At 44.6% G+C, this 16,438-nt stretch overlaps 1 protein-coding gene across 3 annotated transcripts in view; it reads left to right on the forward strand.

The window, feature by feature from the left end:
- The window catches only part of GOLGA3 (golgin A3), a 594,692-nt gene that overhangs the window by 113,902 nt on the left and 464,352 nt on the right, over nt 1-16,438 (forward strand). For 2 of the 3 annotated variants that reach the window (XM_069620010.1, XM_069620008.1), the window contains one exon: nt 11,805-12,068. In XM_069620010.1, coding sequence (XP_069476111.1) covers nt 11,849-12,068 — 220 coding nt within the window. In that variant the 5' untranslated portion in view covers nt 11,805-11,848. The remainder of the gene's footprint in view (nt 1-11,804; nt 12,069-16,438) is intronic. The other variant, XM_069620009.1, reaches the window with a different exon arrangement.

A 16,438-nucleotide genomic window follows, 5' to 3' on the forward strand; every position in this document is an offset into this window, starting at 1 on the left:
CGTTGGACAGGCCAGCCCTACCTACATACTAACCAACACACACACACTAGCACACCTAAGTTAGCTATTACCCACACTTTGTGGACTACTACTATGGACACTGCCAACCCTTACTTGGATGATCCAGCACTCTGGATACGCCACTTTGCTACCAGACCAACTCCCAATCAACCTTGCGTTATTACTAATAGAAACCTCAGACTCAATTCTAGAACCACCTACTAAAACAACGTCCATATTTGAAGCTTTATAACAGCTCATCCCTATCCTGTAACATCACTAACAACTACGCCCCAACCTTACCATGCTCTTACCACCCAAGCATCTCAATTAGAAACTCCAGACTAGGAGCACGATTGCGATTCAAAAACCCCCAACCACACGCCCACAAGAGCAACAAACTTCGGCGCAGTAACAATACTCTAGCTAATCTGGCCACTGATTTAGACAGCAAGCTAGCCCCCATCACCATACATGGCCCATCTCTACCATCGCAAAAAACTCCTGCAAAAGACACATTCATCAAAGCAGCCTTGGTGAATGCTAGGTCCCTATCCGCCCACGCACTGGACATTCCTGACTTCATATTTCATGAAAAACTTGATCTCCTCGCAGTTACGGAAACCTGGCTTAATGCAGCCTCTGGCCCATCTCTGGCCCTTGCTATACCAAATGACTATGCTATCATAAGATGCTATAAAAACACCAACCAAGTGAAGGGAGGTGGACTTGCCCTCATCTTCAGAAACACCTACGACATTCGAATCATTCAGGATGCTCAAATTCCCTCTGCCGAATCCCTGTCCATCAAACTGCCACTATCACCTAACCACACAGCAGCAGTGCACCTTATCTACTGACCACCAGGACCCATTTCCTCATTCATAGAGGATATTGTATCCACCGACACTAAACCTGATTCACTAACTATCCTACTAGGGGACTTCAACCTTGGTTTTAATGACCCCACGAATAATAATGCCCGTGATCTAGCTAACGCCCTATCAGACTCGGGTCATACCCATATTATTCATGAGCCCACACATGTCAAAGGAAGAACATTGGACTGGCTCACCAACCTTAACTGCTCCATCGATCTTCTATCCAATGATCCATTTATTTGGTCATATAATCATAAAATAACCTTTTCCATCAAAGCCAACACACAACACCCTGCTCCTATCATCGCTCCAGCCACCTGCACAAGAAATAAGAAAGACATTACACCAGATAAACTCCTACCGATATTACTTCCCCTTCTTGACAACGTGGCCACCTCCGACCCCACAGTTTTAGTAGACATTTACAATCGGGCAATACTGAAAGCCTTGAATACCATCGCCCTCCTAAAAGTGCGGAAACCTAAACCACGTCACCTGAATACATGGTTCACGCTGCATCGTAGAGAACTACGTAAACTAAGAGAACTGCAGAAGCACATTGGAAAAAGTGCCCTTCAGTAAATAATAAAAATGAACTAATTCTAGCAACTTCTAGCTATAAACAAGCTATTATACTTGCCAAAAAAGACACCTATAACAAAAGGATCGAACAAGCGGAATCTAACACAAAAGAACTTTTTAAGATTCTAAAAGAATTAGAATCCCCAATTGCCCCTATTAATAAATGTGTCACACATGCACTATGGTACAGCAACATCCAGAAGGCACTTCTAGATAAAATAGCCTGTTTACAATCTAAAATCAATGCGAAAAAAGACCTGTTACTCGCTGGCCCCGATCACAAACAACTTCCTAACAAGTCACCTACCTTTGAGCCAACCTGTAAACCATTTAAGTTTCTCACCCCTCTCAATTTGGGAAGTAGAAAACATCATTAGGAAACTTAAACAATCGAATTGCCAACGCAACGCTTGTCCTGCTCCGATTATCAAAGCAGCAGCTCATGAACTGGCACCATTCATTACTAACCTTATCAACGCCTCCTTCAAAAAGGGAGTAGGTCCTGATAACTTAACAGACGCCTGGGTCATCCCACTAATCAAAAAACCCACTCTTGACCCAGCCAACCCGTCTAACTATAGGCCGATAACAACTGTACCCTTCTTACTAAAGATACTCGATAGAGCAGCCTACCTGCAAATACAGGCTTATCTAGAAACAAACAATCTTCTGGGAGTAAGGCAATCCGGCCTCTGACCTAGACATGGCACGGAAACTGCCCTAATAGATCTCACTACTCAGATTCAAATTTTAAAAGACAATGGCAAACTAGCACTGCTCTTATTGCTTGATCTGTCAGCAGCTTTTGACTTGGTCAACCACCAAACGCTTTGCCACCACCTGAAATCTGCAGCTCACTTTTCCGACGCAGCCACTGCCTGGATCAGCTCTTTCTTGGCTAACAGAACCATGAGGGTCTTTTCTCCTACTGACTCGTCTGAACCCTCACCAGTCCCGTGTGGTGTCCCGTAAGGCTCTTGCGTGTCCCCCGTGATATTCTTGACTATCTGGGTGTCAGGTATACTAATTATGCGGATGACACCCAGATACTCATTCCTATCTCTGGTGACTATGAAACTGATAGCAAAACCCTCAATGAAATATACGCAGTAATACAAGCGTGGATGGCACACCATGGACTTTGTCTCAATGATGAAAAAACTGAGTTGATTATCCTTGGTACTCGAGCTAAACTAAAAAAACTAAATACTACTTTCAAATTGTTCACTATTGATGGTAACCCCATCACTGTCTCTAATAATACTAAAACCCTTGGTATCTACCTCGATGCCACATTAACCTTCACCAAACAAACCAATGCAGTAGCGTCTTCAGCCGCCTACACATGTAAACTTATTACTGCATGTAGGCCGTTTATCTCCACTCCCAACTGTATTACTCATGCTAGAACGTTAGTCTTGTCCAAAGTAGATTATTGTAATGCCCTCTACTTAGGCACTAGCTGCAAAAATATTCACAAACTACAAGTAACTCAAAATAACGGCATTAGGGCAGCCCTCAACATCCCTAAGAAGTCGCATATCTCTGAGACTAGACGTAATCTGCATTGGCTCCCAATAGAGCATAGAATATCCCTCAAAGTTCTTGCCCTTACCCACAAAGCCAGGGCTAAGCTAGCACCATCCTACATCTCTAACCAACTTACCCCACACACATCTAGAAGACCACTTGGAACAGCTCAAGTTAACACTATGTCTATACCAAGATTCAAACTCCATAGCTCGGGAGGAGTTAGTTTCCCTGTACAAGCCTCAAAGCTATGGAACACACTACCTGTTCCAATCAGGTCTGTAACCTCCTTCAACCTATTTAAACGCAACACCAAATGTTGGCTTCATGACCTGGACACATTGACAGCTTAACATCCTAGAGCTTAGATTTACTGCCTACCCACTGTACATATTGTAAATAATATTACTATCTGTCTCACCTTCGGCCCACCGCCTTAAATGCAACATGCATGCTTGTACCTGTAATACCAATGTATGTAATTTATTTGTATCTGCAACTATTGTAACTGTTGCCTACTGCTTGCTAATGTAACTGTACTCTTATGTAACATGATCAAAAAATATACGCGCCCGTATGTCCCTGGGCCCCCGTATGTCCCTGGGCCTGGTGCATACTCTAATTTACAAACTTCAATGTATGCCCATTCCGCGTGAGACCTCAGGGAAGTACAAGTGCAGTGCTCACTAACACGAGTTGAAGGTCATAAAGGGAGGCTGAACCACATGTAGATAAAAACCTTTAGTATGTTCTTTGGTAGGCAATCTGAAATAAGACTCGTACAGTCTCCAATCTAAAGTATGTTGGTTAATAACTGTCATGGGTTTTCCCCCACAGTGCCAAGGCCTATTTTGGTGATTTTGGTATTTCGCCATTCAATGCCTTCTTGCATTTTCTCCTTCATTAACCCCTTAAGTGCCAAGGACGAGCTATCTCGTCCTTGGAAACAAGGAGGTAATCCCAAAGACGGGATGCCTGGTCCTTGCCACTTAAGGGGTTAAACCCCTATCTACAAATCATACTTCATCAATCAGTGGCTACAGGCAAAGTGCAACAAATAAAATTAGCGCTGGAAAATGCAACAGTTTTTCAGTTGTATATACATGTATTTATTATTTTATTTATTTCTATAGCGCTGAAGTCCGCAGGCATCGGGGCGCATTAAATTAAGACAAGGACAACAGAAAAGTGACGGACAGTAGAGTAAGATTACTGGTTCTGAGTAGATTACATTGCATGGACATTAGTATTTATGCAGGTCCTTTTATTCGAACAGCAGTGTCTTCAGTTTCTTCCTAAAGGATAGGTAGTTAGATTCTAGTCTTAGGCTGTTTGGGAGCTCGTTCCACTTAGATGCCGCTTTGGTAGGGAATGCTTGTCCAAGTCCATTGGCTTTTTTGGAGTGAGTTACTTTCACAAACCCTTGCGCCTTGGATCTTAATTGTATCCCATATCATGGGATATGTTTTTTCCAGGAACTTCCATAATGGTAGTACCACGTTTCAAAATCACAACATCTGGCACATACTCATACAGGAGCCAAATCGATTGGCTTTGCCAATACGTGCTTCAAACAGAAATTCAGTGCAGGGAACATAGGAAGGGACACACATATAATGCTTATAAATTAAGTGGCTGATGACCTGCTTGGTTAATACTTTTTCTTTTACACCAGAAGCTGTCTTATAGCTCCAGTGAAAGCATAGGGCCAGCTCAAATAGATCCTGGGGGTGGTAGCCGGGGTTCTGTTATGGACACAGGGTGCTTGGCTTCGCAGGTAGTGGCTGGGAATGGCCATACGGACTGGCATTGCCATAGGTAGCCAATAGGTGGTTACAAACCCAAACACCCATAGACTGTGTGTCCTTTCTCACATCCCATCTCTCTCCTATCTTCAGTTACAGTGGCAATACGTTTAGCTTCTGGGCAGCACTTGGAGTGCCATCCAACATCCATAACTAACCATGGGGAAACATTTTGTAAGATAACTATATTGAAAACTGTTTAGAGCATTGCTCACCAAATGCTGGGGAAAGGTCCGATTAGGTCTTCTGAAGAGTAAAGGATCAAGGCTTGGTTATGGTATATGTGACCTACTATCTCTCACTCTACCAATTATGTATAAAAGTACAGGTTTCAAATTACTTCAGGTATTAGAGTTTTTTCTAAGTGCTCATAGCTATTACAGGCCACCCATAGCCTTTGTCCGGAACTGGAGACTGTTGCTAAGAGCCCCACCGCTACCATCAGAACATCAACAGTGGAACAGCAAAGGTTTCTTTTCATATTTATGATCGTATGGCTGGCCCAGCAGTAATAAAAGGGCAAGATATTTGCATAGCCCTGGAGAGAAGTGAGGCCTGACCTACCTGAGACTTGGTGAGTTGCAGCTGAGGGGCAGTGCACCAGTAACCAGACCCAGAATTCTGCAAATGTGTTTGAGATGCAGATGAAGATGGATATAGGCAAAATCGCAGAGTAACTATATGTAAGGTGCTGGTTCACCACCTGAAGAAGAGATGCTGCGTGAGCCAGGTTAGAGTGGCTTGCGAGTTGAACACTAGTTGAGACCAACTAGCCAGACTGCCACCAGCTATCAGAGAGACAGATGCGTATGTAGACTCTTCTGAATCCGGATGAGCACCAAAGACTGGGGTAGGTGAGGAGGGACGTTAAAAGCCTGGTATCTGACAGCCTTTAAAACAGTGGTGCAAGAGCAACGTTAACAAAGGACGAAGCCACCATCGCTAGAAAAATAATATAGAGAGTGAGTAAGGTTCCAAGCCTCTGCCAAGCATTGAAGCAGAGAACAGCCACAAAGGAGGACGGTGAGAAATCGAGCAATGCAAGACAAGGGGAGAGGAACTGAGAACCCAAATACCATAGAGGGGTTACTGAGATGAGAGGCAAGACAGCTGGTTTCAAGCCAAGACTGTGATGAGAAAAATCCAGATATTCGAGAAGGTGATTGAGGAAATTTTGTAGATTAATGTTGGTAGATGTAGCTCCAAGTGCCAGCCTAAGAACAAAGAGCAATGTAATTTGCATGCTGGGAGACAGAGTCCCAGCTGCTGCCCCAACTCTGAAGACCTTTGAAGTTATTCATGCAGTATTGTCAGCACATGTCTAAAGAGAACTGAAGGAAACCAGCTATGTTGCATGCTTGCAGACATAGTCCTAAGGAACGCAGTAATGGTTCAGAATTGAAGCAAGGCATCCAAGGTTCATACTGATAGATGTAATTCCAAGTGCCAGTCAATATTTAAGGAGTATTTATGAAAGCCATTTGTGGTACATTACCACCCGAATTCCAAAGTGACATGAACGCACTTCTTTGTTTCATACTGGTACTTCTGATTTAAGATGGCCAGTTTAGCCCAAAGGTAATCGTACGACAAGTAATTTATTTTGCCAATTGCTACTTGTGATTTAAGAACGAACTAAAAGGTAAAACTAAAAGGTAAAAGTCACTGATGTTATAGGCTGGTATTTATGGTTCAATATCAGCAATTCAAGTTGAGTGATGAAAGAGAAGAAATCCATTCATGCTTAATACCAGTGGTGTAACCTTACCAGTCCAACCCCACAGGCAATGCAACTGAAAGGACAGTTATTGAAGTCCATGCTGGTAACTGCTCTTCGACTTGATAGGCCAGAAGAAACCGAATAATACCAGGGATTCAAAGTAAACTTGTATGTCAAGGAAATAAACTTATTTTATTAAACCTTCACATGATTTGTTGAGTTTGAAATCTTTGGAGGGCCCTACCCAAAACGTTACTTACTGTCCCTCCCCCACACCCTCACTACTGATTGAACCAAAGAAACTCTGCTGGCTGTTCTTCAAACTCTAGACTAACTGCCATTTGCTGCTCGGGAAACATGGCTTCCTACCTCGAAGTCCAAATGCCCATGTGTACAGTGTTCACCTGATTGATGAGCTCTAAGGAAGGGAGGGGGTGCACACCAACACTAAGTGCTCAGCAGAAACCTAATAAGAAACAAAGACCTGCAACAAAGGCTTGAATAGTGACCTGCTTTGGTTTCGCCCAAGTTTAAGAAAAAAGAAAGAGAAACATATCGCTTCATTCAACTGCAGTTAATTGGTCGAATTCACTTTTTATTTTCCTACGGTACTATTGTGTAGTAAATTGGGGCTTGTGTATTTTATCCATGGACCCAGTTTGAAAGCCCAATGGCACTCCAACATATGAACAAATCCAAGCATGCAGAACATGGTGCAGACCTATAGGAAGTCTCCCATCACCCATTCCACATTTGGGTATATCCGAGATCCTTCACTGGTCGCCCGCGCCACAAGGTCATTGTAAATGGAAGAGGAGACTTGATCCATTCTCCCGTAGCACAGCATAACTTGGTGGTGGTGGCATGGCCAGCCCTGCATCCGACACAGGAGACTGGGTGAACACGTAACTTCCTCTCATGCAACCCCCAAAGGAATAATGTACAAGCAAATGGGTACAATCTATCCATTGTAATGATCACTGGAAAATATGAATTACCATGATCATCCTTACTTCCTTGTAATCCTTAACCTCTTCATCCCAGACTGGCGGGGCAAGCAGACAATGCTGTTCGCAGGGAGAAGTCCCTATTTTTGGATGGCTTCAGTGATCGGATGGGAGAATGGGTTGGGAGGGAATTGAACTAGTCCTTAAGAGGGTACCCACCTATCTGTGAGGAAGAACAGATAGAAGAAATGTCTATAGGATCGTGTGAACCATTTGTGGATCCTGCCTACAAAACAAAGCTCACTGAGCCTACAACACACAGACTCTGCCTGCAAGTGGTGAAGTCATCTGTAGCACTGTGCCTGGCTCCCAAAGGGGAATGGGACACACTGCCTCCTTTATCCAGTCTCCCCTGGACATCAAGCCTGGGCCTTTGCAGTCATTGCAGTCATGGGCCAACAGCATCAAAGGGCCACTCCCTGTTTGGGCCTGTTGAGGACGGAAAGGACCTAGGGCCAGAATCTCAGCTCAAGCCAGGAGTTCGCCGAGCTCACCCTTTACCCGACTTCTGCTTCCATGCATAGGGATCCTTCCACCCATTGACTATCCTTTCAACGCAGAGCCTCTGTTAAGTCAAAGGGCTAAGGAACATTGTTGTTTTTGTGCCCGTTAACTGTCTTTTGGTTATTTATAGCCAATTCTAGCCCAACTCTGAACTTAAAAATGCTTCTCCTCAGCTAACCATTCACCCCTTCCCTTTCCGCTCACCTACCTTCCCTCTCTTGGGCTGCACGCTTTCTTCCACATGTCAACCACCTGTCAACCACCTTTCTTCATTGTCTTCACTTGCCTACCCTTCATGCATCTTCATATCACTCCATTCCTCCTCCTCACTATTTTCCTTCCATTCTCTCATATACTTCAGCCTCAACTTGGAATAACTTCTGCGTCACTCTCTGTCCTCCCCATCTTCCTCCTTTCCCCTGCACTCCTCAAATAAGTTGCTCCTGTGCTCCTAGGATCTCCAATCTCATCTATCCCTCTTGCCTACTGCGCAACTCGTGCCAATCCCGCATCCCACCTCCTATCACTCTTTCACTTGCCCTCTGGAATGCACAATCCTGCAACACATCTCTCTGTTATTGTTGGGTCTAAGGCCCCTGTGATATTGGCTTCTCTCTCTTTTGGGTCCCAGACCCCTTTGGTTTCTTGCTTTCAGGTTCCAGACCCCTTTGCCTCACTGACCACGACCCTCATCACCCTCAACCTTCACTTCTTGCTACCACAGAAATCTGAATCTCTCCTCATGACTGTTCTGCACTAGCAACTCTCCACCCTGCCTCTGCTCCATTTGCCTACTCTCCTCGACCTGTTATGAAGGGTGGCGGTGTGGTCTTCCTTATCAATAAAGCCCTCAACACTGCCCCTTTACCCCGACTAACATCAAATAGTCTTCTTTTGAAAATGCCACTATTCGGCTCCTGCCTCCGCCTCTTCTCACTGTCTTGGCTCTCTGTCGGCCCACTGGTTCCCTCAACTCCCTCTTCCTTGATCTGATCCTTCTCCTTGAGTCACTTTCTACCGACATTCCCATTTTAATGCTGGGGGACTTTAACCTCCTGAAGCCCTCTGTAGCCACCTGCTTTGGACTTACTGACCACTCCCACTACTCAATCCATAACCTGCCTACCCACCCTGGGGGGAGAGGGGAACTGTCTTGACCTTGACTTTCTCTCGAAATCACGCTCCTCCTCTGACCTCTCCATTGGGTACTGCGTCCTTTTGCTGACACCCGTTTTCCCAACGGGTGTTTTGCCACGGGAGTTTTGCCAAAAATGTTAATAGAAATTTTTGGGTGGAGGTGGGACACCTACCCTGCTCTTAGCCTACATAAATTCCCTTGCTGCCCTACCCTCTGAAGTGGACGCTACCTAATTCTCCAACTTCTCAAACTGAATCTCCTCCCTTTGCAATCACCCCCGCAAATGTTAATTTACTACCCCCAATCTTTGCTCCCACCTCCCAAGCCAATATCCTTTGCCTCCCCCCTTTCTGTTAATGACTTTGCTCACTACCTTCCCTCTAAAATTCATAACCCCCTCATGGCCCTCCACCCTCTCTCCCGTCCCAACCGTCATAACGTCAAGGACCTCTCTCCTCTCCTCCTCTCCTACTCCCGACTCCTTCTCCCCTAGCTCTTCTATTCAATTAGCACCATCCTTGGCAGTGCAACTCATCTTGCACTTCCACCACCCCCTGTGCTCCTAAATGATCAACCACTTGCCCGTATCTTTATGATTTCTGTAATCTCTCTGTCTCTGCTGGAATCTTCCCTGCCTCTTTGAAATTTGCAATTGTCTTACCCCTGTTGAAGAAACCCTCTGCTAATACAAACATCCCAGCATCTCTCCTCACCCATTATCCAAAAGCCCTTAAGCGGGTGGTCGTTGACCAATTTACTAAGTGTCTTGAGGATAATGGCCCTGGAGATCCACTTCAATATGGCTTCCATAGTAAGCACTCCACTGAGACTGCACTCATGTATGTCTCCAACGGTCTCTCTAATGCTCACCACTCCAAACTTTCTTATATAGTCATCTTATTCGACCTCTCTGGCGCTTTTAACACTGTCAACCACTCCTCTCTCGCCAGGAGCTTGGGTTTTGTAAATCTGCTATTGCCTAGATCACCTCCTATCAGGAAGGTCTATCCTTTAAAATCTCTTGGAGCGCACAAACCTCCGACCCCACCCCTCTCTCTATGTATGTCCTCTCCCTCTATACCTCTGTCCTAGGAATACGTCTGGCATCCTCCAAATGTCACCTTCAACTTTTTGCTGATGGCACGCAAATATTTTTCTAATTTCCCTCCTTCACCCCAGCCATCATGAAATGAATTACAAACGGTTTCCCTGCAATTCGTCACTGTAGGGTTCTCCTCTGCCTAATGCTGAACTCTTCAAAAACTAAAGTCCTCTTTCTACCAGCTCCCAATGCCATCCCTACCCTCCTATATCCTTCTGAAGCCTAATCCTTGGTCTTCCTATCTGCTCTTTCCTGCCTAGACAAAGTCCTCATCTTTGTTACCTGCATCCCCTCTCTACAACCTATCCAAATCCTTCCCCACATTTACCTACCAACAACCTGCTGGTTGGCTTTCTATGCTCAACTGCTCTCTTTTCAAGTTCCTTCTCCTAGTCTACAAAGCTATCAATGGTCTTGCTCCTCAGTACCGGTCACTAACTCAATGTATTTACCATCTCGTCCCTCTGATCCACCTCTGCACATAATCTCTTCAGCTCATGCCCTCGATGGGCCTTCTCTCACTTCCGCTCTTTCTCCCTACTTGCCCCGCTGCACTGGAACCCGCTGCCCATAACAATCAAGTCAGCCCAACTGTGATCTCTTCAAAGTTTAGCTTAAACTTCTTTTACTTGCAAAAGAGGGAGCGCTTCCTGCCCTCTCCTCTGTCCACCTGACCTGACCCTACCACTGCCTCCCGTGACACTTAATTGTGTATATTTTAATAGTACACCTCTTTAGTCTGAAGCACTTGCCCCCTTAGGGTAATGTTACATTTGTAAGTGACCTGTTCCCTTATATATTCTTACCTTTTTGTTTTGTCCCTGGTATGTGTTCCACTTTTTTACATTCTCATAAACTGGCTCACTGCTTATTTTCATCTTTGTGTTATTGTATAGGCACGCTTCGTGGGAATGCCTCTGGCATCTGTAAATGGGCTATTGTAAGTCACTGCCGTTCGAAACTGGCATCCCTGTTCTTCAAAGAAATACAAATAGGTGGAACCTAAGGCAACCTAATCACTGTAATAATCACTGGACAATATTAATTACCATGTTCATCCACACACATCTATTATCCTTAAGCTCTGATTTCATCCCAGACAGACACGTGGTGCGAGCAGAAGATGCAGTTCTCATGTCAACGGCACACTTTTTGGCTGGCTTCAGTAGTAGGCAGAATCTAAGGCAGTCTTCTCCTGATGTATCGCAGAATTGGAAAAGGAAACCCAGAGTCTTCCTAAAACTAGTATAAACGGGATGCATATATCTTAAATTGACCTCAATTTGAAGGGCAGATGGATTTGGTAATGATGTCCTTTAACTCTCTAAACGGAGTAGCGAACCTTTCCTAAGGGCTTGGTGAAGTTACTTTCCAAAACTAAGATAAGTTGACTCATTGACTGTGTCACTCCACTTGAATGTATCTATGCGAACTGTCATGAGTTGTATTTTAAGCATGCTGTGGTCATTTGGAGAACTCGTGTAGGCTTGATGCCATCATTAAAGAGTTTCTTTTTGTGTGTGTGTATTTTGCAGGTACCAGCATTCAGAACAGTGACCCGCTGCACTGCAGCTCAAGCATGGACACCAGAGACCAGGGAGATGCCTGCCAGAATGGACCCATCCTTCACCTTCAAGACCCTGATGGCAGTGTGCACAGACAAGAGCCCCCACCAGGTGTGCCTGGTTTCCATGACAACCTAATGGCGTCTCAGGGACCTAGCACTGAGGGTGTAGTTCTTAGGAAAGAAGCTTTACAGTCCCTCAAATTAAGCCTGCATATGCAAGAGACTACATTGTGTAAGCATCTGTTCCTGGCCAGTCCCATCTTTCTGTTTTTCTACCTATCGCTTCAGCTTCCCCTCCTATGTGGAGTCTTATAATCTTCAATTAACCCTTAATGTGCTTTTTTTTGTTTCTTTTATCATCACGCCCATTTCCAAGCATGTTACAATAGCCGTTCCAACGTTCACATGAGAATATGTTTGCAGTCTCATTTTATTGTATGTCTAAGGGTTCTATTTGTTATTTGACTTGCCTGACAAACTTGGCTAGGCTGCCTAATGCAAGATGAACTATGTGCAGTATCGGGACTTCGAGAAAAAGGAGCCATGGGGAGTTGTTGCTAATTGGGAATGGTTTGTCAAATCCCTGAGCAGCAAGAAGGTGTGGCTTAATTCAGACTATGACCTCCATGTCACTAAAGCTTATACATTGAGTGAGCGGCGGCAGACGGATAAGAGTGATGAATGATGATTTTAATGTTCATTTCTTTTTTTTGTTGTAAACTATACATATGCCCCCTAGAGTGAAACCTTATCATTGGCTTGAGTAGTGAAATGATGATGCTCAAAGTGCTTGGGCGTTTTTTTACGTGCTATCGCAGATGTTTTTGTCTTGGTGGATCTCGTAGGTCTATTGTTGGGAAACTTTTCCCAACATTGCACATTATCCACTTCAGAACACGTATAACATGGCTACATGCCCTAAATGTCACTGTGTTCCCCTAAACCTCGGTCACATTCAGGTGGAAATTTGAGAAAAGCTCATGGTATTGTAATGTGGTTAAATACCATAAAGGAAACTGCATGAAATATTTTATTTATTCTGTATCGTATTGCCCTTTTGTCACTGGATGGCTGCTTAGGGGCTCCTTTTTCAGGAGGAGGAAAGGTGAGCCTTGGTGGGAGGGACAACAAAAACTGTGGGTTACGGAGGTGATATTGAAGAAGTCTGCAGGTTGGCTGAGTGGAACCGATGTATTTTCTGTGCTCCTCAGAACTTCTTGCAGTCCGATTGAATCTGGAATTGTGGCGGGAGGGCCTTCTAGAGGATTGAGCCTTGGATGTATACTCATCGTTCTCCCAAAAATCTTTTACCTCCTCTTCCCACCGCCTAGCAGGCCACGAGAGGCTGTGCTTGGGTGCCTTATTCGCTTCCATATAGTTGAAGATAGACGAGAAGCACAGCACAATTAAATGAATGGAGAAATCACTTCTGTGCGGCATCCCCAGGATTGGATCTTCTCTACCTGCTTCTGACAACGTAGACTCATTCCAACCTAATCAGAGATATTGGATAGGCATATTTAGAGGAGCTTCCTAAACTTGCAGTAATCCTATTCCTTCTGCAGGGATTCCGTTAGATGGTTGTGCAATCTCTGGGCTAGATCAGTGGTCCATGTAGCACTTTGGTGAAGCTTATATATTTTGGCTGAGTCAGGATATGTTGATTACTTGAAATCAATAACATGGTGCAATGAAGGTAATTTACTTATCCATAAGGTAATTGGGAGCATTATTGTTTTTGTCAGTCAAACAGGGTTTCTTAAAAAGTAACCCTTAAATGTCTTGTAGAAACCTTAAAAGGGCTGAAATTCAAACATTGTGTAATGTCCATAGATGGTCCAAGCCTTGGTTCTGCTGTCATTTGTTGCAAACCAAGTAGCTTTTTCTTAAACTACTCCAAGAGTGTTGAAGGAGGAGATCAGTACGCTGGCTATAGACGTTTATTGGTGGTAAAGCAAAAGAGAAAACCCCATATGACCCTAGTTCTAAAAGGGGTTTCCCTGCCTCAAATAATACTAAGGAATGTGTCGGGATGACGAGCAAAGAGTTCACCACCCTGTGTCCAAAAGCTTATTCCCAACCCTTACACTATATTCAAATAAAGAAAAGGGGTGGTCTTCTTGATTCAGAAGAATGGTTTCTTTCTTTGGGATGCTAGACGAAATTTCAATTATGGGTGGCATAAAATGAAATGTTCTTAAGGGATACAAATCAGAAGTCTTAAAAAAGGTTCCTTGGATTGAAGGTTCAATAAGACACCTGGAGCAAAGAGTCTTGTATTTTCACAATGTCTAGCGAAGGACTCCTCCTCTTGATTCCAGGGGGTATATCCCTTCCCAGTGTATTTTCCTTCCACAATGCTCCCAATAATGTAGACAGAACAAAGTCTTGTATCTTCACAGTCTCAAGAGAAGAAACCCTCCTCTTCATTTTTTCAATGTTTACAAACACCAAGGTGTATATCTCCCTTCCCCTGGTCTTTTCCGTATCCCTAACAGTTTGTACCCTGTTCACTATCCTGCCAGTTATTCTTGTTGTTGGGTCTAAGGCCCCTGTGATATTGGCTTCTCTCTCTTTTGGGTACCAGACCCCTTTGGTTTCTTGCTTTCATGTTCCAGACCCCTTTGCCTTTGTACCTGGTTTAATATCCTGCCGGGTATTCTTATTGTCGGGTCCCAGACCCCTGTAGTATTGGCTTCTCTCTCTTTTGTGTCCTACACTCATTTTGTTTCTTCGCCTTGGGTCCAAGACCCCTCCAGCCTCTTGCTTTCGGGTCCCGGGCCCCTTTGGTTTCTTGCCCTTTGTTCCTAGACCCCTTTTGGATTCTTGTTCTCTTAATATGGGTAGCTCTGGTCTTCCACACTCCCAGGGACTGCCATGAGGAAGATGGCTCTGGAGGACCCGCCTTACTGGATGTGGGTCCCCGACCCATGTCCCACTGCAGTATAGCTTCTCAGGGTTCTCAATAAGCCTCATGGTTTCCCAAACCTTCTCTGGTTCTCTGTCGGCTGCTTCTGGGACTCTCGTCCCTGTTCAGAGACTTCTAATGCGCTCGAGCTCTGCAGCGGCTCCATAGATTCTTTCTGATTAACAGCGTCTCGTCCCATGCAGACCACGCTCTCCAGCACTCTCGATCAGCTGGTGCTTCGGTTTCCTGCTTCCTGGCCACAGCGAAGCTCTCCGATGCGTCTCTGCTGTCAGGTAAGTGTCCTGTCTGTGTTTGTTTCACTCGGCTCTTGACAGTTAACTTTACAGCTCCCTGTTTCACAGGGAGGATCCCTCACTCTAGTTGAATTTCACTCGTGTTTTGGTCAGTAGGAAATCCACAAAGACTAGACTGCTCAATATAATTCAGAGGTGCTCTCTATGCTTCCGCAGCTCATCCGCGTCTCAGTGCTGACCTTTAGTACTCCTAGTGAGTCAGTTGGATTCTTCCTCGTCCCAGTACCCCATACCTTCATAGTTTTAAGAAAACAGATAGGAACACTAGCTATGGTATTGTAGGGGTTTAGAGAGGAAGGCTGATTAGGGTTAGCTGGGCTATGGGGATACCATGTTCTTCGCACATTGTCACTAATGTAATAGGGGTCTTCCCTCCCCATGAGATCCACCCGCTGAGTACCACCCCCAGGGGGGCTTTTTGGTAGCGGCCTCACCTCCCTGGCCTCACGGGAAGCGGCTCCCTCACTAGGGGAGTAGTGACATTCAGGAATTTCACACTACATATGCATTGACTTGAACTATCTAGCTTTCAATTCACAGCCAACCCCACCACAAATGCTATATGGGGTCTTAGGCTATGGTGGCAAGAATTTCATGCAGCTGAAAATAAATGTGCTGGTAACTTATTATGTTATCTTGACAGTGTTTGTTGATTGCCTTTTTAAAATCCTTGGTTTCCCATACTGTCTGCTGCTTTAGTTTTAGGTTTTTAAACATCCGGTATGGGATAGCTGTGGGTTACTATAACTCCAAGCCTGAGTAAAAAATTAGATCTTCGTTTTAGTAAAGTTGCATACCTCTACCCTCTGTGCACTCCTGGATTCCTCTTAATTAAGTGGATGGTATCGAGAAGATTTGCCACCTACCTTTCTATCCCTGCAAGTCTCTGCAGTCGTTTATAAAGGTGTGGGTTTAAGTTAACAGGGCATGGCTTTAATCTAAATGTTGGAAATGTTGGCCCATCAAGATCGTCGCGAGAACCCAGCATGAACAAAGTGGGACGAAAGCACCCATAGTGATCCATTTGCGCCTCTGTTTCAGTAAAGATGTAATGGGTTTGTAATGGGTTATAACGCGCTTAATACCCAGAGGTTTCTAAGTGTGGGATCGAATCTGTGTTGCTCTGCCTCGTCTTGCATAATTGAATTATTTAAGGTAATTGGGGGAGAAATCGGCTGCATCTAATGTTCAAGTTTCAAAAGATTGCGAAATCCACCAAGAGCCAGTAACGCAAACCAGATACAGGTCAGTAATATGTGTCGCCTGTGTTTCTGCTGAAAACCAGAATGTTCCAGGCTCAGAAAGTGGAAGTAAGAAAATGCACTCCATATAATAACCTATTCCCCCCTCCCCGACCCCCCAACCCTTCTCCCCAAACAA

The sequence above is a fragment of the Ambystoma mexicanum genome, chromosome 10, assembly GCF_040938575.1.
Source record: "Ambystoma mexicanum isolate Mex_15411 chromosome 10, UKY_AmexF1_1, whole genome shotgun sequence".
NCBI lineage: Eukaryota > Metazoa > Chordata > Amphibia > Caudata > Ambystomatidae > Ambystoma > Ambystoma mexicanum.